A 27,007-nucleotide genomic window follows, 5' to 3' on the forward strand; every position below is an offset into this window, starting at 1 on the left:
GTCTCTAATTTTGTATTCATGGTTTTAATTTTTTTTTTAGCCTTCCTCCTCTCTCATTGGATGACTGTCAGGCCCCACAAAACCTTCACCTGCGCTCAGTAGGTGTGCATCTAGATGTATGTTTATATCTGTACCTTCCTCCCTCCCTCTCCTCTTTCCTTCCTTCAATATTTGTGTGCCAGGAACTTCCCTTTCTGGGGAGGAGGCACAGCAATGAAGACACTCGATATTTCAGGGTGTCCCACCTTCCTCCGGGGACGATCAGGGAGACTCAGACTGGAAGAGCAGCAGGGGCTGCACGCACTGCGGGCGCATCTGTGAGCATCTGCGTGTGTGTCTGTACCTGTCTGTGCATCTGGGTGTGGCGCTGTAGGTGTGTGCCTGTAGTTGTGTGTGTGTGTGGCTGTCTTCCTCCATCTGTGCAGCTGAGGGAGAACCTGAGTGAGTGTGTGTGTGTGTGTGTGTGTGTGTGTGTGTGTGTGTGTGTGTGTGCGTGTGCGCGCTGTGTTTGTCGTTGGCAGCACTATGGGCTAATGAGTCTCCCATGGCTGTGGGATTTCCTTGGGGCCAGCCCTCATAGGCAGAGCAAACCTCTCCCTGACAGAAGTCTAGAGCGGGAGCGATGATTTCACCCCACCCAGGTGTCCAAACATCCCAGCCGGTCTCCAGAGGCCCTGCCCAACTTGTCTGGCAGAGGCCGGGCCTCTAAAAGTTGTACCCAGGGGCTCTAACAGATGCAGCGATTTCTGGTCACTTTGGGCATCACTTGGTCACCTGGTTGGACCAGATCTTTGGCTTGGGGTACAGATGGTAGGTAGAGATGGCCAAGACTGAGTATCAGGTTTCCATGGTGAAGCCCTGTGAGTACTCCAGGTCAACAAGACCACTGCAGGCAGTTCTGGGGACAGGAGGCAGGGACATTTTTCAAGCCCAACTCCTGCTACAGAATTAGCTCAGAGAGTGCTGGAGGAATCTCTGAAGTTGCCCAGAACATCAGCAGTTATTCTCTGCTTACCCTTTAGCTCGCAAACCTGCTCACCATGGTTTTCCACCCTGCTTGGTGGCCCCCCTACAGATGAAGCTGTCCCCTATGGACGCCATCACTAGGGCTTCCGGTTGAGTTCAGCTCATGGGAGGTATCAGCAGGGCATCAAAGTTCGGCAGGAGAGAAAAGTTGGGGTATCTTCCCTAGCCACCCCCAGTTTGGGTAGGGGTGGTGTCTGTGATGGCCTCCCCTCAGGCTTCCTCTGCTCACAGCTGCAGCTCTCGCTGGTTCTAGAAAACCTCTCCTCCCCGCTCCCTTCAGGTTTAGGGGTGAGGGCTCCCACTGCTGCCAGCCCTGGTGCTGCACCATCTCCTGCTGGTTTCCTCAGCCCACCCACACAGGGGTAAATCATCCTTTCATTAAACTCTTTTCAGTAAACTGTTGAGCGGGACCCCTCTTTCCTGGGGCCCTCCTGGTACATAAGAGTTTCCCATCGTGCTGGGAATACTATGGATACTCCTTTTTCTGCTCTTTGAATACAACTTGCCTTATCCTTTGCTTGTTTAAAAAATTATCTCTTCATCAATAAAAATAAACAAATAAAACAGATGTTACATATTTAGCAGTGCTTGGCACTCATTAAGGTTTTAACAGATACTAGCTAACATTGTTATTGTTGCCAGTTGTGTTAAATGTATAAAATCACATGTATGGAAATGGAGGTGCTCACTTGAATTTAAAGGGCATGGTTTTAGTTACATCCTGTAATAGGATGAATCAATCTAATTAATATTAATTAATATTGAAATATTGGATCTGTGTCCATTACTATTCATCACTGGTGCATTTCTGTGGGTAATATTGTCCTTTGTATGCCTGCATTTCTCAAAATGAGTGTCATATTTTGGGAGTTTCTTATTTGTTTTAAGATGAAATATATTTCAAGACTGCATGAAAGGGGGAAAATAAAAGCACACATTGTTAATAGTCAGTGTCTTATTTTATCATGATGATGTTTCAAAATAAGATGTACATGGTTAAAAGTGAAAATAAAATTCATCTCTTCAAAGGGGCTTTCTCTGACCACTGTCTAAATCAGGCCCATCATTTTCTTTTGCAGTCTCAGGTTCTGCCTTTCACAGCACTTACCATACTTTGTAATTATGATTTTGTTTCCTAGTTTAATGTTTGTCTCTCCCACTGAACTGTGAGCTTGACGATAGCTCTCGTCTGCTATGTACACAGCTGCGTCCCAGCACAGTGTCTTAGTGAGCAGACACGGTACGCTGCTGTAACAAAGAGGCCCCTAAGCACAATGCTTGAGTAACACTGTTTACTTCTTCCATGTGAAATAATGTGGGTAGATGGTACAGGCTGGCATGGTATTTTGAAGGTGTTCCCAAGTCACCAGGGCTCCCCAGACTATCTCGTTCCTTAGCCACCAGGACACAATTTTAAAAACCCTCTTACCCAGACCAATCCTGTCCAGACTGCCCCACACCCTTGTTCTCCCAAACAGAGGCTCATAGTGTGGCTTCCCAAACTGCAGAGCAAGTTCCCTGAGATGAAGTCAGCCTCTCACAGGGCCACTGTATGCACTTTCTCGCTTGTGTTAAATATTACTTCTTTCCTTCTGTGTGATAGGTTACATCTGTCCACATCCCTGACCTTTGGGCAAGTTACTGCCCCATTCTGTGCCTCAGTTTCTTCATCTATAAAATGGGGATAACCATAGTTTGCCTCCTAGAGTTGTTATAAGAATTCAATGAACATAAAGCTTTTAGAGTTGAACCCAGCACATAATCCCTAAACAATAATCAACATTACTATCTCTTGATTTTTTCAACTTCCCCATGTGGTAAGTGGACAGTCATCACCTCATTTTCACATGCAGAAATGGAGGAACAGAGAGCTGAAGCAACTTGCCCAAGGCTACTGTGCTGTTGGCAGTGGCCAAATCTGGATTTAATCCAGCTTGAATCTCAGTTACCTCATGATAAAATTGAGGTGATGAGGGCACCCCTCATAGGATTCGGTTGTGAAAATCAAATCCCAACATGCAATCAAGTGGCAGGAGCATGGAGGGCACTCTTCAAACGTCTGTATCCTTTCTCTTCATAGTGCCCCACCCTGTCACATGACACCCTCCCAGAGCCACACGGATCCCAGCTGCCCTGCTCCTGGCAGTCCCCGGGTCAGCTGCTTCTGTTAGGTTGACAGGGACAGCTGCGCCGACAGAGAGGCCCATTATCTCTGTCCTCTGGGGTTCTATTGTGGCCTCCTCCCAGGTCCTAGCTCCACAGACACCCTTCGCTGTCGCTAAGGGTTTGTCTCGCTTCCCCTTCCCCTGGAGGCGGGGGTTGGGAGTGGGGGACAGAAGAGTGTGCACAGATCCTCGACTGTACCCTGAAGATTGGGTCACCAGGCCTGTTCTACAGATGAGGAAACTGCGGGTCAGAGAGGCTGCATGACTTGTGTGGGGAGTGAGTGTCTCAGGACACTGCAGCCAAAGATGGGGAGGGAGGGCTGACCCCGGGCGGGTGACCTCAAATCAGAGAGGTCATGGTCCCATCAGGTCAGAGAAGGCAGAGCTAGAGCAACTCTCCCCCATCCTCACATTTTACTAGAGGAAACAAAGATCCAGAGAGCGGGGACGCTTGCCCAATGTCGCACAGCGAGACCCGGGCACCTTGCGCCAGGAAACCAGCTGAACTCCCAAGTCTCTCCCGGTGTCTAACCCGCATGGGAAAGATACGGAAGTCTGGGAGGACGGGGCGGGACATATGGCGGCCACGCCCCGGGGCGGAGCTACGCCGCACGTTCCAAAGCCGTGACTCACTGCGACGAAAATACGCGGGGCCCGCCCCCAAGGGGCGTGGCCACAGGGATTACGCCATGTATTTGTCTGCGGGGGAGGAACTTCGAGCTTGATCGTGTTGTGGGCGTGGCCTGCTTCCTTCTGTGACGCAGGCGCGAGCGGGGCGGAGCCGAGCTGCCGAGCTCCGCCCCCAGCGGGGGTGCCGAGGCCGGGGGCGTGTGCTGGGCGGGGCTACGCTCTGCCCCGCCCCGCCCGGTCGCGGAGCGGCGGCCAGCGCAGAGAGGCCCCGGCCCCGGGATGTGAGTGCGGCGGGGGCGCGGGGTGGGGGCCGAGCCGAGCCCCGGGGGTTCCCAGAGGTTCCCGTGGGCGGGGGCGCGAGTGCGCGGGCGGCCTGGCGGGCCTGCCAGGTGTGGGTCCAGGTGTGGCGGGCAGGGGGTGCTCAGGCCGGGTGCTCCCGGGCCGGCCCCGCGCCCGTTCTCCGCGGCCCGAGGAACGCGCGCGGGCCGCGAGGCCCCAATCCGGAGGGGGCCGGCGACGTGCGCGGCTCTGACGTTGCCCTACCCCAGACCCCGCCGGCTGTGCGGACGCCCCCACGGTGGCAGCAAGTGGAGCGGGTTTCTGGTCCCTGTGTGGCAGCTGCGGGGTGTGATGGGGGGTGTCAGCCCGCGGCGGTGCCCGAAGTGACCCCCACCCCTGGCTCCGGGTGGGGCCGCAGCCCCCGTGGTCCCGACTCGTGGCTTCCCAGTGCTTTCCGTGCCCGGCTTCTCAGTCACGGCCACACATTTTACAGCCGGGGCCTAGGGCCGCACAGCTGTCGGGTGCAATGGTATAGCGTAGAAGAAGGTGTTGCGGCCTTGCAGCCGACACACCTGAGTGCACACCTGCTCCTCCAGTACCTGCTGTGTGACCTTGGGCACACCGGGTCCCCTCCCTGAGCCTCTGGTGCGACTGCGGCGCCTACCTCTCACGGTCACTGTGAAGACTGAGTTGGAATTGTGTTCAGGGAAAGACAGCCAGTGCTCCTCAAGGAGCTGTTATTACTATTGTTGTTGCTGTCAAGTGGCCCTTTTCTGTGGCTGGGGGAGCAAGTGGTGCTGGGTAAGGAATGTCTGGTTGATCCAGGTGGGCCCAGGGCAGAGGGAGGCTGCTTTCTACACTGAGGTTTTCCCCTTCTGTTCATCTCTCCTTTTGCACACGGAAGGCTACACCCAACCCAGCTGTACCAACATGTGCCAGAGACACGCTGGCCGATTGTGTATTCTCCGCGCTACAACATCACCTTCATGGGCCTGGAGAAGCTGCACCCCTTTGACGCAGGGAAATGGGGCAAAGTGATCAATTTCCTAAAAGGTATGGAAGGCCCCGCTCAGACTTTACATCTGCTTCCTCCGACCCACCTGTCCTCCCCATGCTCATCCCCAGCATAAGCTTCAGGCTCTCCTGCCTCTAGTTTCAGCCCTCAGTCTGCCTTTCACCCATGCTGTAAAAAGGATCTTTCCAATGCAGACTCCCAGGCATGATATGTCCCTGTCTCCAACTCTCCCATCGCTGTGGCACTAAGTCCTGCCTCAGACCCCAGACACCCAGTAGAAGGGAAGCTGGTTAATGGACACAGGGAAGCTGAAGTTTAGAGGAATCCAATATCCATTCCCTGAAATTCAGAGAGTCCAGGAAGTGGAGAACCTTTGCTCCAACCCCTTTGATTACAGATAGGGGAAACAGGGCCCAGAAAGGTTAGGAAACATGCCCATAGTCACATAGTTACTAGGTGGCAGAATGGGGTTTGGAACTCAGAGCTCCAGGCTCCCCAGCTTCACAGCTCATCCCACTGGGCAAGGTGATGCTCTGGGGGGCACATCGTTTTAACGAGGGCCTGATTTTTGTGGGAAATTCAGGCATCACAATAGGCTGGAGTGTGAATATTCTTGTTCCCTGTATCAGGGGTTCTTTAATTGAGGGAAGTAGGAAATGTTACCTGGCATAGATGAAGATTGGATATTTTTAAATCACCCAATGCTTCTGATCGCACCATGGAGAAAGTTTCACTTTGGAGCAAGCCCACCTTAACACCTAAGCCATCTCCCTTTTTACCAGCAAGCCTCAGACTGTGTCTTACAGAATATAGGATCAAATTAGAGATTAATAACACCTCTTGTTTCCATTATATTTGCTTTTTATTTTTGGTTAACTCCTATTTATGCAAGAGATGCTGATTTTCCATTTGCACTAGTGAGCAGAGCGAACATTCAAGGAACACACTTAAGTAGAAACGAGCACAGGTTGTGTGCAGCGATGGCGGGAACCCTGGCGAGGGGTGGAGCCTGCTTCGCACGTTGTGCTTCTGTGGCTTCCTAAATACAGTCTGGTCCTCATGCTCTGCTTCTGGCAGACCCAGATGGAGCCGCTCTCCCCATTGCCCAGTAGCTCGACAGAAGGACTTCTTGTTTCCCTCAGCTCAGAGCCCACAGCTGGCCTGAGTTCCCTCTTCTCTCTTCTGAGATGAGGATGGGAGGCAGGGGCCACGTGGTGAAGGCTTTGGGTGCTGTGACAAGAAGGGAGCTGGCCCTTTGTCTGAAGACAGTGGAGGCCATGGAATGTTCTGGGACGGGAGAACCTGCCTGGAGATGTATATTGAAAATGTGTGGAACTTGTTTCTAAGGGGGACTTATTGCAACAGCCCCTAGACGCTGATTTTTGTAGACCCAGAGCATCATGGTGTGGTCCTCACAGTGCCCTAGGGCACTTCCTGCTTCAGTTTCTTCTTTTGCTAAATGGAGTGAATCTTGTCTGGTGTGTGTAAGGGGTGAGAAAATAATAGTGTTTCCCAAGCATGGGCCAGTTGCAAAACACTCTTGGGACCTTGCTGTCTCCTCATACCACATGCTCCATTATTTACTTCATATTTTTAATGACTTGGTCGCTGTTAAAAAAAAAAAACAAAAAAAACACACACTTGTTTTTTTTTTTTTTTTTTTTTTTCTTTTTCTTTTTCTTTTTCGTGACCGGCACTCAGCCAGTGAGTGTACCGGCCATTCCTATATAGGATCCGAACCCGCGGCCGCTGGGAGCGTCGCCGCGCTCCCAGCGCAGCACCCTCCCGAGTGCGCCACAGGCTCGGCCCCACACACTTGTTTTAAAAGGAAACATTATGTCATCTAAATGAGAAAAGGCAGTTTCATTTGCCATAAATAGAAGGTCATGGTAAAAAATAAATTCAATGAAAACAATGTGATTCAGTTCAGGCTGGTCACTTTTGCCTGCAGGCTGTGACACTGATTGGTGCTCTGTTTTGGTTCAAAAGGGAGATGAGCAAGAGCCAGGCAAGTGTTGGTGAAGTCATCTGAAGGTGGAGGGAGATTTGTTGAGAGCTTTTCTCACCTCAAGAGTCATCATTGACCTTGAGTCACCTGCCACTGAAAGTTGTCCAGGCACACCTGAGCCCACCTCAAGGCTATCTGTGGCTTGGGAAACATGGGATCACCGTATGCACAATGTTCAGTGTCCCGTGGCCAGAGGGGCTTGCCATTGTCCACAGTGATCTCTGAGGTAGCCTGTTCTTGTCCACAAGCCAGAAGTGCCCACCTCCTCCTGGGGCAGGGGCTGCCAGTGGCCAACTCTGAATCCTGTATGAGGGTCTGGGGCTGGGTCTGGCCTTGAGGTCAGCATGGAAGCAGGATGCGCACTTTATGCTTTCAGAAGAGAAGCTTCTGTCCGACAGCATGCTGGTGGAGGCACGGGAGGCCTCGGAGGAGGACCTGCTGGTGGTGCACACGAGGCGCTACCTCAACCAGCTAAAGGTACAGGACTGTGGGCCCGGGGGTTGCTGGCCAGGAGGGGTGGCCAGAGGAGGGTGTAAGCACAGCCTCAAGGGTCACCCATACCTGTCCCTAGCACAGGTGGATCATGTGAGTCAGTGGTCCCAAGAGAAAGAGAGGTCATAGAAAGACATCAGGGATGGTCTAGGCTCCCTGTCTCTAGTGGGAATGAAAGCAGGGATGTCTGCTGGTGGAGATTGAGCCTTCAGAGGGATTTTGGGCTGCTACATTAGTGACTTTCAATCTATGCTCTGTGGATAGTCTTCAGAGACCCCTGCTGGGATAATTAGAGGAGAGAGGATCTCAGCCCCCTTTCCCCATCCAACCAAAGCTCTTCCACTTTAGTCTGCTTTTATATTGGGCTGAAGTTTAGGATTTTGTTCCAAGGACTTCTGCTAAAGACTTATTGAAAGCTGTTGGGCTATGAACTAGATTGAAAGCCTCCCCACCTCACTAGCCTGGGTCCAGCAGGGAACATAAATGAGTAGAAGGGCAGGTGGTGGTGTCTGGGGTGAATAGGACAACTCCTGCCCCTTCCCAAGTGGGTGGCTGCCACGCAGCTCCACTATGGGCCCCGCATGACCAAAGTGCCTGGTTTTCAAATAGAAGCCAGAAATCCAGGTTATTAAGTGTTGTTCCCTGATTTCTTAATGTGGCAACTCGTTTTAAGATTTTTAACTCCCACCCGCAGGCTGAACTGGGCCCATGGCTGCCGGCTGTGACCTCTTTCTAGAGGAGCCCACAGAGCTCCAATCAGTGGCTTTGGTTCTGCGAGCTGAGGCGTTCAGTCAGTCCCCTATGTGGGAGCAGAGGGGAGGCTGGGGCCGGGGTTGGGGATGCTACACGTTCTGTGTCCCAAGAGTGTGGGAGCTCTGGCCCCCAGGCTTTCTGGCTGGACTCACTTTAGACTCAGACCCACGGTAGATGCCAGAGGTCAGCAGGCCCCTCTGCTCTATGGGTGGAAAAGCCTAGGCTCAGAAAGAGGCTTTCTCAGGTCTCCTGGGAAGTTGGCCGGGGCCTGGGGGAGACCCTGGCAGGGCATCCAGGCCCCTCTTCCAGGTTCCCGGTCACGGTTGCTGCCTTCCCTCCTCCCTCACCCAGCCTGACTTGTGAGAATTCTAGATGGGGCTGCAACAGTGCGAGCTCATGAAAGATTACCAGGAAGAGGTTGAAACCTGACTCCTGGGAGAGAGGTGTGTGAGGCCTTGGCAGGAAGCCCAGCACTAGGCTGCCCTGGTTTCCTGGCACCTGGGCATGTGTGGTCACAGTCCGCAGCCCAGGGGCTGGGTCAGGAGGACATGTCTTCTGGAGTCCAGAGGGTGAGGGGAGGGCCGGGACAGTAGGCACTGAGTTGGGGCGTGGAGAGGCCAGAATGGAGTGGAGCCAGGGCAGGGTGAATGGGCCAGAATAAGGCTGGGAATGGGAGATAGGCTCCAGGGACCCAGACATTTGAGGGACCTCCAGGGGAACTGTGCCTGGCAGGCTGCATGCCTGGCCTTGGTCCCCCCAAACCTGTAAGCAGTTCAGTATGTGATAAGTAGTAATAGCAAGTAGAAAACAGGTCAAGAGCAGGAGGATTCAGATATGTCAACTGAAAGGGTTAACCAAGATGATGATCGAGCTGCATATCTGTCCTGGAGCTCCCTTGGAGAGCTTGGAGCAGCCAGAGCAAAAGGAGAAACATGGTGATTTCTGTAGCACCTGCTAAGGTGGGAAAGCAGTAGGTCAGTACATCTGTACTGAGTGCCAGCTGTGTGCTGAGTGCGAAGAGAAGAGTCAGATAGCAAGGTTCCCTGCCCCATGGAGTTGCATTTTAGATGTGGGAGACTGAAAATGAAGTAGCCATGCGAGGGCATTTCAGAGAGTAACAAAGACAATGGAGAAATTGGAAAGTAGAGGCTAACTCAGCAGAGGTGGCTCACTGAGACTGGGTGGCCAGGGAGAATCTCTCAGAGGAGGTGAGGTTTGAGACTAAAGAGAGGAGCAGGTGGCATTCGTGGAGCTTTGCAGGAACAAAGTTCCAGTGTCACAGGTGTGGAAGGGGAGGGGACTTGGCCTCTCAAAGGAGAGAAGGATGCATGAGTGGCCAGACGGAAGGGAACAGAACACTGTGCTGGTTCATGCTGTGGTCAGGGAGGCCACACACGGTCTCGTAGGCTATGTGCAGGGTGTGGATTTTGTTCTGGGGACCTTGGGCAGTCATGAGAGGGTTTTGAGCAGGAGAGTAATGTGGTGTGGACAGTGATGTGTGATGTGCCCTTGCTGCTCAGGTGAGACCACAGGCATTGTCTGGACCTGAGGGCTGCAGCTCAGGAACCTCCCCCAGGTTTTCTACCCCAGATGTCTGCAATTTCTTTCTCTTTCCTCTGCTGTGGGCACCCAGGGCAGTGCCCTGGAGAGTTTCCACAGGTTTCCCAGGGCTGCTTTTCCTTGGCTGTTCTGTGTGAGCTGGGTGACATCACCCCGTCTCCTACCTTGTTCCCCTCTGCACCCCCATCCCTGTTCTGAAGCTCATGCCTGGCCCTGTGCCTTCGATGCTTAATAAACAGGGTACTGAAGGAGAAGTGGTAGTCTGATGTTTGCAAGATGATGTCAGTTCAGGGAAACAAATGCTTTTTGAGCACCTACTGTATGCAAGGCCCAGAGCTGCCCCCGCTGAGGGTGGTGGTGGGGTTGGACCAGTTCCAGACTCTTGCCTTCGGCTGACCCCAGTGATAGTTTGCAGGTCAGTACTGTGCAGCATCTGACATCTTGTCCCTGTGACCCTGTGCTGGGCAGTGCTGGGGACACAGCTATCCAGCAAGTACTTAGCATCATGCTCTGTTCTAGTGCTGTGGTGATGGGGTGGAACAAACGAGACCAAATCCCTTTCCTTGCAGAGCTGGCATTTAGGTGGTGTAGTCAGACAATAAACATAGTAATTAAGTCAGTGATACAGTATGTTGGCAGGTGCTAAGCACAGTGAGGAAAGAAAGGGGCAGCAGGAAAGGGGGTGGAGAGAGCTGGGGGGAGGATGGCAGTTTTTGATTGGGAGTCAGAAAAGGGCTTGCTGATGTGTGATCAAAGGTGACACATGATAACAGACTGGGTGGGAGTGAGGGGTGGGTGATGCGGCATCCACGGGAAGGCCTTCCAAGCAAAAGCAACAGCAAGTGCAAGGGCCGCGAGGCAGGAATATCTCCAGTGAGTTCCAGTGGCAACGTGGGAGAGGGAGACACAGGTCTCAGCACCATGTCAACTGGAGGGCTGAGGTCCCTGGCAGAGTCTCTGCAGGATTGAGGTCTCACGGTCTCTGACTCTCTCTCTTGTTTCTTCTTCCTTGAGGGGGCCCCCTCTCCTGTTTTTTTACTGTAGTAAAATTCACCTAACATAGGGCCGGCCCGTGGCTCACTCGGTAGAGTGCGGTGCTGATAACACCAAGGCCCCGGGTTCGGTTCCCATATACGGATGGCCGGTTCGCTCACTGGCTGAGTGTGGTGCTGACAACACCAAGTCAAGGGTTAAGATCCCCTTACCGGTCATCTTTTTAAAAAAAAAAAAAAAAAAAAAAAAAAAAAAATTCACCTAACATAAAACTAACCATTAACCATTTTCAAAGTGTACAATTCCGTAGCATGTAGTCCTTTACAATGTCCATTCACCATTGTCTCTAGTTCCAAGACATTTTCATCATCCCAAGAGGAAACCTTGTTCCCATTAAGCAGTTGCTCCCATATCTTTCCTCCGCCTGCTCCTGGCAATTACCAGACTGCATTCTGACCCTGTGGATTTGCCTGTTCTGGATGTTTCATATAAATGGAATCACACACAATAAGTGTGTGATTAACTTATTGTGTGTGATTCCATTTATGTCCTTTTGTGTCTGGCCTATCACTTAGTGTAATGTTTTCAGGGCTCATCCACTTTTTAGCATGTATCAGTACTTCATTCCTTTTCATGGCTGAGTAGTATTCCATTATATGGACATACCACATTCTCTCTATCCATTCATTAGTTTATGGACATTTTAGTTGTATGCATCTTTTGGCTAATTGTGAATAGTGTTGCTATGGATGATACTTTTTCTCATTTATTTGGGGTATGTACCCAGGAGTGAAACTGCTGGGTCATGTGGTAATTTTGTGTTTAACTTTCTGAAGAACCATCAAAATGATTTCCACAGAGCCCACACCATTTCTACCAGCAATGTACCAGGGTTCCTATTTTCCTACATTCTTGTCAATGCTTGTTATTTTCTTTTTTCTTTAAAAATTTTTTTTATTGTGGCCAACTTAGTGTTAAGTTGTATCTCATGGTTTTGATTTGTATTTCCCTGGTAGCTAACAACATTGAGCATCTTTTCATGTGCTTGTTGGCTATTTGTATGTCTTCTTTGGAGTAATGTCTATTCAAGTCCTCTGTCCATTTTTAAAAATTGGGTTGTCTTTTTGTTGCTGAGATGTAGGAGTTCTTTATATATTATGGATGTTAGATTTGCAAATGTCTTCTCCTGTTCTGTGGGTTGTCTTTTCACTTTTTTTTTTTTTTTTTGTCTTTTTCATGACCGGCACTCAGCCAGTGAGTGCACCGGCCATTCCTATATAGGATCCGAACCCGCAGCGGGAGCGTCGCCGCACTCCCAGTGCCGCACTCTCCCGAGTGCGCCACGGGCTCGGCCCTCACTTTTTTGATAGTGTCTTTTGATGCATAAAAATTTTTAATTTTGCTGAAGTCTAATTTATCTATTTTTTTTCTTTTGTTGCTCGCATTTTTAGTATCATATCTAAGAATCCATTTCCAAATCCACAGTCATGAAGATTTACCCCTGTGTGTTTTCTTCCAAGAGTTTTATAGATTTAGTTTACATTTAGGTCTTGATAAATTTTGAGATAATTTTTGTCTATGGTGTGATGTAGGAGTCCAACTTTATTCTTTTCCATGTGGATGTCTAGTTCTCTCAGCACCATTTGTTAAAGAGATTGTTTTTTTTCCCCCTATTGAATGGTCTTAGTATCCTTGCAGAAAAGCAACTGGCATAAATGCATGGCTTCACTTCTGGACTGTTTTATTCTATTCATTTGATCTATATGTCTATTCTCACATCAAAACTAAACTATTTTGATTACTGTTGCTTTGTAAGTTTTGAAATTTGGAATTGTCAGTCCTCCAATTTTATTCTTCATTTTTGAGATTGTTTTGGTTATTCAGGGTCCCTTGAGATTCCATATGAATTATAGGATTAACTACTTTGTTGTTTGCAAAAGAGACCATTTGAGTTTTGACAGGGATTGCATCAAATCTGTATATTGCTTTGGGGAGTATTGCCATCTTAACAATTTTAGGCCTTCCAATCCATGAACATGGGATGTCTTTCCATTTATTTAGGTCATCTTTAATTTCTTTCAGCAATGTTTTGTAGTTTTCTGTGGACAAATCTTGCACCCCTTGGTTAAATTTTATTTCTAATGGTTTTATTCTTTTTGATGCTGTTATAGATGGAATTGTTTTCTTAATTTCCTTTCCAGATTATTTATTGATGGTATATAGGAATGCAGCTGATTTTTGTCTGTTGATCTTATATCCTGCAACTTTGCTGAATTCGTTTCTTCTTTAATAGTTGTGTGTGTCTGTTCTTTAGGATCTTCTATATATAACATTATGCCATCTGTAAATACAGATTTTACTTTTTCCTTTCTAATTTCCTTTCTCATTTCTTTTTCTTGCCCAATTGCTCTGGCTTGAACTTATAGTATGATGTTGAATAGAAGTGACAGAACAGGCGTCTTTGTCTTGTTCCTGATCTTAGGTGGAAAGCTATTATTACTATTGATTATGATGTTAGCTGTGGGTTTTTTTTAATATTATATATCGATGCCCTTTGTCATGTTAAGGGAATTCCCTTCTGTTCCTAGTTTGTTGAATGATTTCATCATGGAAGGATATTGGATTTTGCCAAAGGCTTTTTGTGTATCAACTGAGAGATCATGTATTTTCCCTTCTCTCCTTTTGTCCCCCTTTTGCTGGTGGAAAGGACTCACCCAAAAAAAGCAGCGAGGCCTCTGAAGATGGATGCAGCCAATCTCTTTCCTTAGAACAGTCCTTGGTTTGAGTCTCCAGGGGTAGGAGGTCCACTCGAGGAACTCAGGCAGCTGGAGGGTGGAGGCTTGTGGAGCTGAGTGGGTGGGGCAGTAGTCAGAGGTGTTGCCAGCTCCAGGCCTGTCCTGCTATCTGTGGGGTCCCTGGAAGGCTGACTAGGGGTGGGGGTCCTGACAGCTGGCCAGGCCCAAGTGGACAGTGGCATCAGGCTGGAGTAAACCTCCTATGTTCATGTAGCGCATTCATTCATTCAGCACTGTCCTAAGTCAATTTCCCTAGAGCAGTGATTCTCAAACTTGAGCAAGCATCAGAATCACCTGGAGGGATTGTTACAGCAGACTGACTGCTGGCCCTGCTTTATAGTTTCTGATTGAGGATGTCTGGGGTGGGGACTGAGAATCCGCATTTCTAACACATTCTCAAGTGATGCAGATTATGCTGGTCCAGGAACCACACTTGGAGAATACAGCCCTGGGAGCAGAGCCCAAGGTGGGGACCCAGGTGCAAGTGATTTAAGGTGAAACCTGTGATAGAGAAGCAGGTGGGAGAGCAAAAGGAGCTGGGCACAGATGTGGGGTCAGAAGTGTGGCCTCAGCCTGACCCCATGGGGAGCTCTGGGGAGCAAATGTCACCATGGGGTTGCCCCACTCAGAAGCAGATGACCAGGCTGCTATAGCTCCTTAACAGTCAGTCATTGTTCTGGCTCTCCTCGGCTGGTGCAGGTGACGTGGCCTCCAGCAGGGGAAGGAAGCAGGCAGGGCTGTGGGGGCATCAGCCAGAAAAGGGGGTCAGTAGCCTGTGCTGTGAGTGCCTGCTGTGTGCCAGGCATTGTCCTTAGCATAGTCTGTGCCCAGTGAACAAAACTACCTGCCTGCCCTCGGGGAGCTGGCATCCTTTTGGGGGAGACAGATACTGATCAAGACATACTGTGGCCTCAGATAGAGACAAGTGTTGTGTGGAAAGGTGAAGCAGAAGCAGGGGCTTGAGGGGGCCCAGGTGGGGGTATTTTAGATTGGACAGCGAGGACAGGCCTCTCTGACAGGTTTCCATGTCCAAGCTCTTATTTGAGGCCCTGTCTTAGAGATGACGAGGCAGAGGCGCAGAGGAGTAAAGGGCTGTGTCCTAATCTGGCTGCCTGTGGCAGACCCGGAGTTGGGCCAGTTTGACTCTGAGGAGGACTTCTGGGCCCCATCCCTACTCCACTGCCATCCAGCCCATTCCCTACTGCCTTGGCCAAGTGAGATTATCAGAGGGCCCAGCCCACCGGGTGGATCCCACCTAAGCCTGCTGTGCATCCCAGATAAAGACTCTGTCCCTCCCTGCCCGCCCTGTCCACGCCAGACCTCTCCAGCAGGGCTCCTTTACTGGCTGCCTCTGGAAGTGCCTTGGTGGTGCTGTGTTGTGCCGGCATTCTGTTGATCACCCCTGCTATTAGCCAGTAAGTGGATCTCCAGATGTAACCCAGTGATGCCTGTGCCCTCCCCCCACACTTGCACCTGTCACCTCCACTGACCACACAGCCTGCCCTGGCCAAGCCCCTTCTCTCTCCTCCCGTCACCCCTGGGAGTCAGCCACCAGTCTGCCCATCCCCTGCACTCATTTTCCACCCCGGCCACCGAACGACAGGTTTTCCTCGAGCAGCGCTGTCCAACAGAACTTTCTGCAGTGAGGGAGATGTTCCAGATCTGCTCTGTCGAACGCAGTAGCCACTCGCCACATGTGGCTGCTGAGCACTTGAAATATGTCCAGTGTGACCAAGGAACAAAACTCCAATTTTAAAAAATTTTAATTAATTAAAAATTATACATGAGTAGCCACCTGTGGCTGGCAGCTGCCGGATAGGCCAGCACAGGTCTAGGGCATAAGTAGACCCCACCACTGCCTGGTGCAGAAACTGCCGTGGGGCCAGGGAGAAGGCCCAGGTGCCCAGCCGCCTCTAGAATGACTGGCTCTGCTCCTCCCCCACGCACTCATGGCCCAGGAGCTTTGGCATGGCAAACACTTGCCTTCTCCTCCGGGGGCCAAGGAGCCTTGCTGAGTCATACATGCTTCTGGGAGACTTCATGCTTGGCCCCTGTAAAATTCAGGCTCTAGCTTAGAAGTTCCCAGGTGTGTCCACTCAACTGCAACCTCATGGGAGGTTAGTACGTGTTATATAAAAGCAAAGGGGCAGGCAAGGGTTTGTGGTCGGAAAGTGTGGGAAACACTGGGTGGAGCAAGGTGAAATTATTTGCTGCAGAACTTCCCAGAGCCTGTAACATGCCAGAGTGTGTTGTGAATTTCCAAGAGGTGGACCACATAGCATTGTTTCCCAAACTTATTTGAAGTGTGGAAGCATTTCTCAGTGGGATACCCTGATAGGCCAGCTGCTTCCACAGCACTTGAAGAAATACTGTTCTGTTTTTTGGTGACCTTGCAGGAGGCTGAGACATGGCTTCGTTCCTTTCAGCTCTCTGCCCTGCCAGCTCGTCTATTGAGGGAGGGACCCTCCAGGTGGTGACACCGTCACCCTCACAGGCCTGACACCTGGGCCTCCTCCCAGGCCTCTCCTCCTCCGTCCCCCCACAATGCTGCCTGTTAACCCTCATCATCTCTGCCTTCCTCCTGGGGCTGCCGCTTCCTTTCTTGTTTCTCCTAATCAGTTTTCCTTTCTGCAGCTAGTGCAGCTTGAGACAGCATCGCCTCTGGCTCCCTACTGTTCTGACAACAGTGTGTGAGCCTGTGCTAGCAGACTAGGCCCTATGTGCTAAGTGCCCCAGCCCTGTCCCAGCTGCCCCTGCCTTGATCATGGGCTCACTTCTCTGCCCACAGTTGCCTTTCTACCTTTACTCCTGCATCTGGATAACTCCTGTTCACTGGTCACCTCCTGCAGCTGTCATCTCCACAAAACCTCCTTGCCCCACCCTGTGACCCATTTCTTCTGCATTGCAACACTGTCGCACTGCATGTAAGCCCCTGTTGACTTATTCACCTTGCAGTAGGCTGCAAGTGTCCTGGCAAGAGGACAGGACCCCCAGTGCCCACCTTGGGATTGAGCAGACACTAACTAAGTATTTACAAAGTGAGTGACTCTCCCCTGGGCATCATGTGCTCAGGCCACTCTCAGGGAAGCAGGAGAATGGCCCGGACACAATCTCAGCCAGGCAGGAACTGGTTCAGGGTTTGGGTGCAGCTGGGTGTGACACTTGCTCTGGGGACTTGGAGGTCACAGAGCATGCTCTACCTTGGTCTTGATGCAAATGCTTCTTGGGTACCCTTAGCCCTCCTGCCTCAGCAGCCGGAGATGAGGGCAGGGTGCCCCTTTTGTAGAGAGGTCTCATTCCCAGTGGAGAAGAAGCCGTGCACTGCAGGGGAGGAAGGAGCCAGGGCTTCCCATCCTGGCTCTGTCAGTGACTCACTGTGGGCCTGGAGCCTCAGTGTGCCCTTCTGTACAATGGGTGGGCTAAGCCAGTTTTCTCAGAGCCCTAGTTCTGCATGGCTGTGACTCGGAGCCCTCTGCAGCTCTTGTTCTGGCCACAGGAGGGCGGCAAAGGGCTTCGGAGCGCAGAGGAATCTGGTCTCATTCACTTTAAGAAAACATGCGGCGTAAACTGTTGTTCACTGAGCCCGAAGCTTGGTGGGGGCCAGATAGGGTTGCAGCTCTCACTTCTTGCCAGAGGAAGTACACTTGACCAGGGAGTCCATCCAAGGGCACCTTGAAACCATCCTCAAGGCACTGAGAGGGAATCTGATTTCCCACCACTTGTCTCTTCCGCAGTGGTCCTTTGCTGTCGCCACCATCACAGAAATCCCCCCTGTTGTCTTCCTCCCCAACTTCCTGGTGCAGAGGAAGGTGCTGAGGCCCCTTCGGACCCAGACGGGAGGAACCATCATGGTAGGTGGGGAGGGGGAGGCACGGCTGGGCTGGGGTGGGCTCCTCCTCACCTCCTTTGCCCTGGAATGCCCTCCCCCACTTAGGAGTTGAAGATAATCCTAAATATCCCTCGGGGCCCAGTAACAATGACTCTTTCTCCAAAAGCCTTTTCATCTTTGACATTAGAGCTCATTGTTCCTTCTCCTGTGACCTCCTGCGAGAGTTACCGTATTTGCTGGCATATGAGATATATCTCCATCCCCCAAAGATTATTTCCTAAAACTATGGCTCTAATGCTCTCAAATTTAAGATGGAAAAGTGAACCTTCGTGACTTCAAAGATGGATAATGCTCTACCCTCACCCCCATCATGGGTGTGGCAAGAAAGAATGTTGGCAGCAAAATTAGGTTTTACATACTGTTTTTCTTAAAAAAAATTAGTTTTCTTAAAAAATTAGCCACAGACTGCTGAGGTGATTGGAAGTAGAGGCACATTTCACATTTAAGTGTGTGAAGAGCTAACCCAGTCCTCCTGGGTCAGTACCCTACCTACAGTTCTCTTTTTAGCTTTGCAAATTTGTACACTTAATTTTATTTTATCTTAGTCGGATATTACCACCCAGCCCGAAACTATGATTTCCTACAGGATTTCACCATTCAGCCTACCATATTTCTGTGAGCAGGAAATTGTCTATTTCCCTTTGAAAGCCACATTAAGATCATCATCAGCTCACATGTGATGATAAGTACTTTATTTCTTCCAGTCTCCTCGTACAGTGTGAAAGGGACCTACTCATACGCCAGTCCGTCTGGAACTTGCTTCCTGGACTGAGTTTGCTTGGGGTGTGCTTGCACCCACACCTTATAGTTTATCTCCCCCGCAGAGCTGGCTGGAGACCGTGTTTATGGAATGAGTGAGTGGGTCAGGGAATGAGTGAGTGAGTGAAGGAGTTGACTGCCCACACCCCTCACCCTCTGCTTGTTTTTCTAAAGGCGGGGAAGCTGGCTGTGGAGCGAGGCTGGGCCATCAATGTGGGTGAGTACCTGGGCCTCAGGACTGTCCGGCCTGGCCTGGTGGTGCTGTCCTGAAGGGGGCTGGGGCCAGGGCAGGAGGACCCTGGAGGCATGGCGTGAATTAGAGGTGCTGGTGCCCCCACGGCCATGCTGAGCCTCCTTGTGGAGTGGTCTGGAGGTGGGCATGTGGCCTCTTGGTACCTGGGTGGGGCGGCCAGTGCCTTCATTCACTATGGGATCCTTGTCTAAAGAGTTCTCCAGGTGGCTCTACGGACCACCTTTGCATGCTTCCAGTGACAGGGAGTTCCCTCTTTCCCAGAGAACCTACTCCATCCCCTGGGCAGCTCTGCGTGGAACTGAAACCTGTCTTCATGCGGCTCCCGTGAAAGCCTGCTCTATTTCCTGGGCCCAGGGTAGCCCGAAGGGGCTTGGTCATGTCATGGTGGGTGGACAGGCCCAGGGTCAAGACCACCTCCTCCTCAGGGGTCCTGAGGCCAGGCGCTTCCCAGCTGCCTGGGAGGGCCACACACATCAGTCTTCCCTGTCCCTGTCAGATATTGTCCCTCATGGAGGCACTGCACTTGACAGTTTGCAAAGCCCTTTGCCATCCGGCCTCTCACTTGAGCTAATTGTCATTAGGCCCATTCCACCGACAAGATAATAGACATTGAGAGATGCCCAGTTGATTGCTCAGAGACCCATAGCAGGGACCCCCACGCCTTTGGCTGTGAGCTCTGCAGGGCCAGGGGCTGGTCTCTTCCATCTTGGTATCCGCAGGTGCCCAGCATTGGGTTTGGCATAGCCATGAACTTAGGGTACTCTGCTGCACAGACAGATAAGGGAGTCATGCCATGGGCATCTACAGGGTTCCAAGGGGGGCCCAGATGCCCTTCCCCACAGAAGGTGTTATGGCCTGATGGAGGTTAAGAGGCCTGGGCCTGATCCAGCCTGGGTTTGAATCCTGGTTCTGCCATTAGCTAGCTGTGTGACCCTGGGTAAGTTGCTGACCCTCTCTGTGCCTCAGTCTTCTCATCTGTAAAATGGGGATGATGATGATAGTGCCCACTCCTAGGTCTGTAGGGAGGCTTCAACAAGCTTAGTGCCTGATTAGGATTTCAGTGTTGGCTGTTATCTCATGGTTATGATCTGATGACAGCCCTTTGGTTGGTGGAAGAGGCAAGGGTTGGGATCTCTCCGAGCCCTGGGACTGTCTCAGGATTGGGAGGTGGACGGGCCCTGGTTTCCAGGCTGCCCCCCTCATACATACCACGGGCAGCTGTTACCATGACAGGGTGCCCTTCCCAACCATCCACTTCTACCACCTGCAGAATCTGGGTGGTTCCAAGACAAGCCAGTCCCCCCACACCACCACCCTTCCTGGTGTGGTGGCAGGCCCAGTCCTGTGGGTGCAGGGAGCAGCTTTCTGCCTTGGGAAGGATGAGCTGCCTGTCACTTGGTGGTGTGAGCGGGTGCTGGGCGCTGACTTGCCAGGGACATCTGGAGAGGGGCCCCTTGCTCTGGGCAGGGGTGGCCATGATGACAGACATGCCTCCTGTCCTGGGGATAGTGATGCGCTCTGGTGCTCTGTTCACTCTGCTAAGCTGGAATTTAAGCAGCGGTCCCTGGGAGATCAGCCAGGAGGGGACAGTGGGGGTTGACTGGGCTGAGCCCTTGAGCCTGGCCCTGGCCATCATGCTGTCTGCTCTTCTGCAGGAGGCGGCTTCCACCACTGCTCCAGCGACCGGGGCGGGGGCTTCTGCGCCTATGCAGACATCACACTCGCCATCAAGGTGTGTCCACAAGCATTGGGGAAGCTTGCCTCCCAGAGCCCTCCCTGGAATCCTGCCCACAGCCCCAAATTTGGGATTGTCATCCACATTATAGAGAAGGGAACGAGGCTCAGAGCAGGGAGGGGGTTTGCCTGGGTTGCTCTGCCAGGCTGGGACTTGAACCAAGAGCTGACGCCATCTCTTCCTTCCCCTGTGTTGCTTAGAATGGTTGCCTGTGATGGAAGGGAGCTATCGTAGCCTTGCACAGTGCCGGGGCAGATGCAGCAGCATGAGGCTGTGGGAGGAAGGACGCTGCTGTGGAGCGCAGGGAGGGGAGCAGGCAGGAGGATGTGATGAGGGCACAGCTGTGTGGGGCATGCTTGGCCCCTGCTGGCCTTGGCTTGCCTCACTGTATCCACAGATGGGGAGACTGGGGACCATGGCAAGGAGGGTCAGCTAGAAGATGCCAAGCTGGTGTTGGCCATCAGGTCTGCTGGACCCCAGAGCTCCCCCAATCATTCTGCGCCCGGCCTTCTGCCGGGTGCCAGGAACCGGCCAAAGTAGTCCCTGTTCTTACAGGGCACATAGACTAATGGGGGAGGTAGGTGGGTCAGCAGACCTGGCCATTAGGAGGGGGAAGCACAGAAGACCTTCCTGGAGGGGTGGGGGAGGGAAGGAAGGCTTCCCAGAGGAGGGGGCATTAGGATTTGGCCTTGGAGGAGGAGGCAAAAATAGGGAAATGAAATTCCAGAGCTATGGGAGTTTCCCTCCTTGACCCCCACACATTTCCCAGGGAATCCAGAGAAATCCAGGGCCTGAGTGCCCCGCTTGCCTCCTGACCTCTAACCCTCCAGGGGACAGCACAGGGTTCCTCTTCATGGAGCCTTCCCTGACCACCTCCTGCACGCACACATGTCTCTGGAGCCCCACAGACTCTTGGGCAAGTGACGTGTTTACCTGGTGGCCTAGTTGTCCACAAGCATGTATGCCTCCCGCCCCCTCACCACCTGGGAGTCCCTGGAGGGATGGGTCCTCTGGCCTGCCTGGGTTCTCACGTCTCGCCTCTCTCCCCGGGGCAGTTTCTGTTTGAGCGAATGGAGGGCATCTCCAGGGCCACCATCATTGACCTCGATGCCCACCAGGTGAGTGCCCTGCAGGGGTGGGCTCTCACAGGACCACCACCACAGGCCCCGTGTGGGGTGGGGCTCCCCTCCCTCTAGGAATGTTCCCAAACTGGGCCTCTGCCACCCCCACGCTGATCTCCTGCCCTCACAGCTCCCACCCTCTGTCCCTCAGACTGAAAAACAGAGGGTCTGTCTTCCTTTGCACCACTCAGCCAGCCAGGGTGACGGGCCCTACCCATTGCTCCTGCTTTCAAACCTGGTCCTCCCTCCCACCTGACTGCTCCCCCCCCACAGATGGTTCTTCCTAAAACCCAGTCTGACAATGCTGCTCTCATGCTCTAGGCCCTGCTGTGACTCCCCATTGCTGGCTAGTAATTTGGGGCTTCCACCTCCTGCACAGAGCTGATGGCACTGTGGACCTGCCTCAGGAAAATGCTCATACACACAATTTCAGGGTGGCTCGAGCCCCTGAGGTCACTGCTGAAGGACTTGTTGCCTAGTGCTTCTTCTCAGGACTCCGAACAGAAGCCTGGCTTCTAGGGTCAGAGATGGCAGGGGTGATCAAATGGGATCTTGGAGGCTCCTCTGACACCACTGCTGTTGTGGCTTTGTGCTGGTCAGGGCCCTGCTCTGAGCTCAAATGGCGCTGAGCTCCTGAGCCAAGTCCCATGTTCACAGCCCTTTGCAGTTTGCTTTTCACATCCTTGATCCCAACCGATCCCACTGCAGACTTGAGAGGGTGATGGGGCCAGGGTTCCTGCCTCAGAGGAGGAAACTGAGAGGGCTGGGGCCTGCTCAAGGCCATGCTAGAAGTCAGGGGGCCAGGTTTTGAATCCTAGCTCTGCCACAAGACCCTCTGCTCCCAAGGCAAGCTGTGCTGCCCAGGCATGTGGGGTGGGGAGAGTCCTGGGCTTACCAGGGGCACCTGCCTCTGAGCAACTTTCATGTCCTCCCCACAGGGCAATGGGCATGAGCGAGACTTCATGGGTGACAAGCGTGTGTACATAATGGATGTCTACAACCGCCACATCTACCCCGGGGACCGCTTTGCAAAGCGTAAGCTGCACCTCTCCCCCTCAGTCCTTGACTGTCCCTTGCTTGGATGGGCTCTCTCCCCTGAGTATTTCCTGCATGCTGGGCCCTGCAGAAGTCACTTCATTTATCCTCAGCATCCTTGTGAGGTGGGATTGTTCCCATTTTACAGATGAGGAAAGTAAGACTTGAAGAAGTCACTTGACCCAATCAAGACCACACAAACCTGTCCAATAAACATGCACATGGGTCCTTGTGTTAGGAGTAACCACCAGGAGAATAAAAGTAGAATCATCTTCTCCTGGGTATGCATCTGTCTGGTAGAAAACAGAAAAGGATGAAACAAAACAAACAAAACAAACAGAAATAGCATGGAACAAACAAAATAAGATGGAAGAAATAAGTTCTAATAAAAAAATTGAAATAAGTGAAATAGGGTTAAACTCATCAATCAAAAGGCAGAGAGACTCAGGTGAAATTTGAAAACATGAATCTGCTCCCTCGGAAGGTAGGGGACATCTGAGCATGAGGCGTTAGTGAGTAGGGTGTGGACAAGTCAGCCACTGGGATGGCCAATGGACCAATTTCTGAGCTGAGACTCAAACGTACTGAACCTGGGCTTGAAGGTGGGGCAGGGTGTCCACGTGTCTGGGTAAGGGCTCAAGAAGGCAGTAAAATCAGACATTGCAACAGCTATATCCCAGGGCAAAAGTGTCTCACTTCCAATCCCCCTTCTCTCCTTTGGGGTCCCTGTTTTTGCAGCCCTTGGTGCTCTTTTCAGTTGAGTTTTGGGTGGAATGAGAGGCTGAGCAGTGCTGGAGTCAGACAAGTTTCCAGTCCTGCCTTGGGCACTGACAGGAGCCCCATAGTCTTTCTCATCCTGAGCCTCAGTTTCCCTTCTTTGCAAAATGGGGCTACCCCTGTCTCCCTTGCAGAGGCCATCAGGCGGAAGGTGGAGCTGGAGTGGGGTGTGGAGGATGACGAATACCTGAATAAAGTGGAGAGGAACATCGAGAAAGCCCTGCAGGATCATCCGCCCGATGTAGTGGTGTACAACGCAGGCACCGACATCCTCGAGGGCGACCCCCTTGGGGGGCTGTCCATCAGCCCAGGGGTAGGTCCTGACCGTGGGGGGTGGGGGAGGTTCTGTTCTGGGGACTCTGCAGCAGCAGGAAAGGTGGGCAGCCTGATGTCAGGGAGGAGATGGGCTGGAGCAACAGCAGTCTGGAGCAGGGCCAGACCTGCAGCAGGACTTCCTGAGCCAGCCATCCCCATCCCCCACAGGGCATCGTGAAGCGGGATGAACTGGTGTTCCGGGTGGTTCGTGGCCGCCAGGTGCCCATCCTCATGGTGACTTCGGGCGGGTACCAGAAGCGCACAGCCCGCATCATTGCTGACTCCATCCTTAATCTACACGACCTGGGGCTCATCGGGCTCGAGTCACCCTACGTCTTGGCACAGAACTCAGACACACCACTGATTCCCCCAACAGTGCCCTGACCCGTGCTGCCCTTCTTAGCAGCTCCCCGCCTGCCTCCCAGCCCTTGCACCTGCCCCTTAGTGCTTTCTGTTTTCTAATGGCATGGGGCGGTTGATACAGCCACGAGGGAGCATGGAGGGGCAGGGGCTGCAGGCCCTGACTGGGCTGGCCTGAGTAGCCTGTGCCAGCAGCTCCTGTACTTTCCCCACGGGTCTCCTGGCCCTCTTTGGGTGGGTGGGCAGGGACAGAGCCCGAGCCCCAGGGAAGACTGCCACGGGATTAGGGCTGCTTCGGCCCTGGGAAGGCAGGCAGCTCGCCGAGAATGGGGGAGGACAGTGCAGGCCCCGGGGTCAGAACCAGGTCAGGCCGAGGACGCTTCCGCCTCCTCCATGTGGGCCTTTCTCCCTCCTCTCCAGCCTGCCCTCTCCTCTCCTCTCCTCTCCGCCTCGGCCCGAGGAACCACGGGCGCTGGCGTGGAGGGCCCCAGGGTAGGCGCAGGAGCCGGGCCTGGCCATGGGAGTGGTTGGGAGGGGCTGCAGGTGGGTTCTTCCATCTGGGGTTCCCCCTCAATAAAGCAAGGGCAGGACCTGCCTTTCCAGATGAGGAAATGGTGATGAGGGGAGGGAGGCCTGAGGACCCCACATCCTTGCTTTGGCCATGGTCTCCCCTGTTCAGTGTGAGGGGCAGTTTTGGGGGAAGAATTCTTAGCTCAGGGATGGCCTCAGCACTGGAGGCTGGAGGGGCCAGAGGGAGGCAGGGGTCGTGGGAAGGTAAGTCCCAGCACGAGGAATCAGAGATGGGACAGTAGCTAAGCCATTCCTGCAGCAACTGAGGCACTGAGAGGCTAGGCTGGGCTTCCTAGAGGGAAGGCAGAGGGGGTCTCCCTCCTGGCCTGGAGGTCGTGAGGGTGGGTGGCTGGGGCGGGCCCTGGGTAGGGCTGTAGTCTCCACTGGTTTTACCCAAACTGCCCAGGCCCCGATCTTTCTGAGTCCAGGAACCCCAGGTGGGCCTGACCTCTGGCCTTTCCCTCGGCCCTACTGTGAAGGGGACCTTAGGGTTCTCTGGGAAGCTGGGCCAGGTGGAGGGAGCATGCACCCCTCCTATCTGGTGGCTGTCATCTTGGCCAAAGGCAATGGCATGGGGCGGGAAAGTGGGTCAGCTGAGGTGTCCCTTGACCTCAACCAGCCCCACCTACAGGACTTGTGTTCCTTACCATCTGGAGAGTGCTCCCATGGACCCCCTCTGCGGGAGAGGGGAAGGGTTCTAAGATCACAAATTGCCAAAAATGCTGACCTCGTGGACCAGACCCCGATGCACTAACAACGCACTTTGAGATCCCTGTTCTTGCCATCGGTCTCTCTGTATCTGACTGGAGGTGCCTGGCACCTGCTCACTCCATGCTGGCTGTGACGTCTGGGTCTGGCGAGGGACACGGTTTTTTGCTGTGGAGCTTCTGTTCCTGGAGAATCATATAGGCTCTGGATGGGACCTGGCTGCTGTGTGTTCTTGAGGTAAAGTGTCCCCACCGCCTCAGGACTAAAGGCAATGAAGATTTAAAATTCACAGAGCACGAGGCCTGACATGGGGTAGCTGCCCAATAAACGCTAGTATTTTACCCATCCTCAGAGCTCTGTGGAGTAGGTAATTATTCCCATTTTACAGATGAAAAAACCCGAGGCTGGTGGGGGGTGAGAAACTTGCCCCAGGTCACGCACCTGTAGAGCCATGTTTGGACCCAGCTCTGCCGGATTCTAGAGTGTGTGTTTCAGCTGCCTCAGACTTGGCAGCAAGGAAGCGGGTGGGAGGGTCCCTGGGGGCTAAGGTCACTGGGAATGGGGTCTGGGAAGGTGTGGGTGGATGTGTGGGCTGGCAGACCTGGGCTGTGATGGGGGCTCTGCATGATGTGGGAGGCAGATTAGGGGCCCTAGCAGGGCAGCAGGCAGAAGGGGGGTCTTGGAACCCTGGGGTGCTGCTGGAGCTTGCGTGGGGATGGGCTGCCTTGAGATGGGGTGGGGGGATGGCAGAACCTTGTCCTTGGTCTGCAGGGTGACCAGGGCATCCCTAGCACCAGAGGCACAGCCTGGGTGGGGAGCAGGTGACCCCTCAAGGGTCAGTGCCAGAGACGAGGACATAGAAGTGGTGGGCAAGGCCCAGGTCAGCCCTGTCTGGGTGTGAGGAGGTGGGCAGTGGGCAGTGCTGAGGGCCAGGTCCCATTCCAGGCTCCTGATGGGACTACCTGGGGGACCTCACGGCACTCTGCGGAGTGAGAGCTATTTTTACCCCTGTTTTACAGATGCAGAAACTGAGGCTTAAGTGGGGTTAGTCACTTGCCGAAAGCCCACAGCTCCTGAGAGGAGGAGTGAGGATTTGAACCAAGCCTCGGCTCCAGAATCTGTGAGCTGTTTCCTCATTTGTAAAATGGTGCTGTAAAGATCCTCGCTGTTGTAGTGGGTCCTCATCCTGAGCTTGCAGGGCGTGTGTTGGGGGCCAACGTGGGTGGCATTCAGAGGCTGGCTCCAGGAAGGTGCTGCACAGACCCTAGCACCGTGCCTGGCCAGTGAGCTGGCAGAGGCCTGGGACAAAGGGTTTCATCTCCGGAGTCATAGCTTGGTTCTCCATGTGGGGCCGGTTGAGCGGCTCTCCAGCAGGAAACAGCAGTGCCCACCTGTAATGTGCCCCCCTCCCCGAGCACCCCCTGAGGCTAGACTAATCGGGCCCTGGAGGGGAAGAGGCAGGAATGAAGGGGCCCACCCTGCTGCTTCAGGCATAAACAAGGGCAGTGCTGGCCCGGGCACTCCCAGCCGAGTGGGACTCTGGGCAGATCTGAAGGAAGACTTCGGTGACACCTCCCTGGCTCCTCAGCTGAATGTTGGGAGTTTAGGGCCAGAAATTCCCTCGGGAAGTATGCCCTTGAGTTGGTTTCATTCAGCTCAGCCAACACTAGCTAAGGACATCCTGTGCCAGCCCCCATCACCCTGGAGTGATATGGTCACATGATTGTTAGGAGGCCACACGCTCCACACCCTTACCTGCTTGGCTCTGA

At 52.9% G+C, this 27,007-nt stretch overlaps 1 protein-coding gene across 1 annotated transcript; it reads left to right on the top strand.

Moving 5' to 3' along the window:
• Positions 1-3,979: 3,979 nt before the first annotated feature.
• On the top strand, positions 3,980-25,589 carry HDAC11 (histone deacetylase 11). The gene is made up of 10 exons (XM_063114532.1): positions 3,980-4,102; positions 5,005-5,153; positions 7,500-7,600; positions 17,451-17,567; positions 18,539-18,581; positions 20,273-20,349; positions 21,408-21,470; positions 22,412-22,508; positions 23,420-23,598; positions 23,769-25,589. Coding segments are annotated over exons 1-10 (1,044 nt in total). The 5' UTR covers positions 3,980-4,100; the 3' UTR covers positions 23,985-25,589.
• The last annotated feature ends 1,418 nt before the right edge of the window (positions 25,590-27,007 follow it).

This window comes from Cynocephalus volans, chromosome 11, assembly GCF_027409185.1.
Source record: "Cynocephalus volans isolate mCynVol1 chromosome 11, mCynVol1.pri, whole genome shotgun sequence".
NCBI classification, from domain to species: Eukaryota; Metazoa; Chordata; class Mammalia; order Dermoptera; family Cynocephalidae; genus Cynocephalus; species Cynocephalus volans.

Excerpts from the sequence above, each read along its gene's own strand:
- HDAC11 (XM_063114532.1), top strand. Across the intron at positions 5,154-7,499 it reads AGTGATCAATTTCCTAAAAG|AAGAGAAGCTTCTGTCCGAC; the intron begins GTATGGAAGGCC and ends TTATGCTTTCAG. Across the intron at positions 17,568-18,538 it reads AGACGGGAGGAACCATCATG|GCGGGGAAGCTGGCTGTGGA; the intron begins GTAGGTGGGGAG and ends GTTTTTCTAAAG.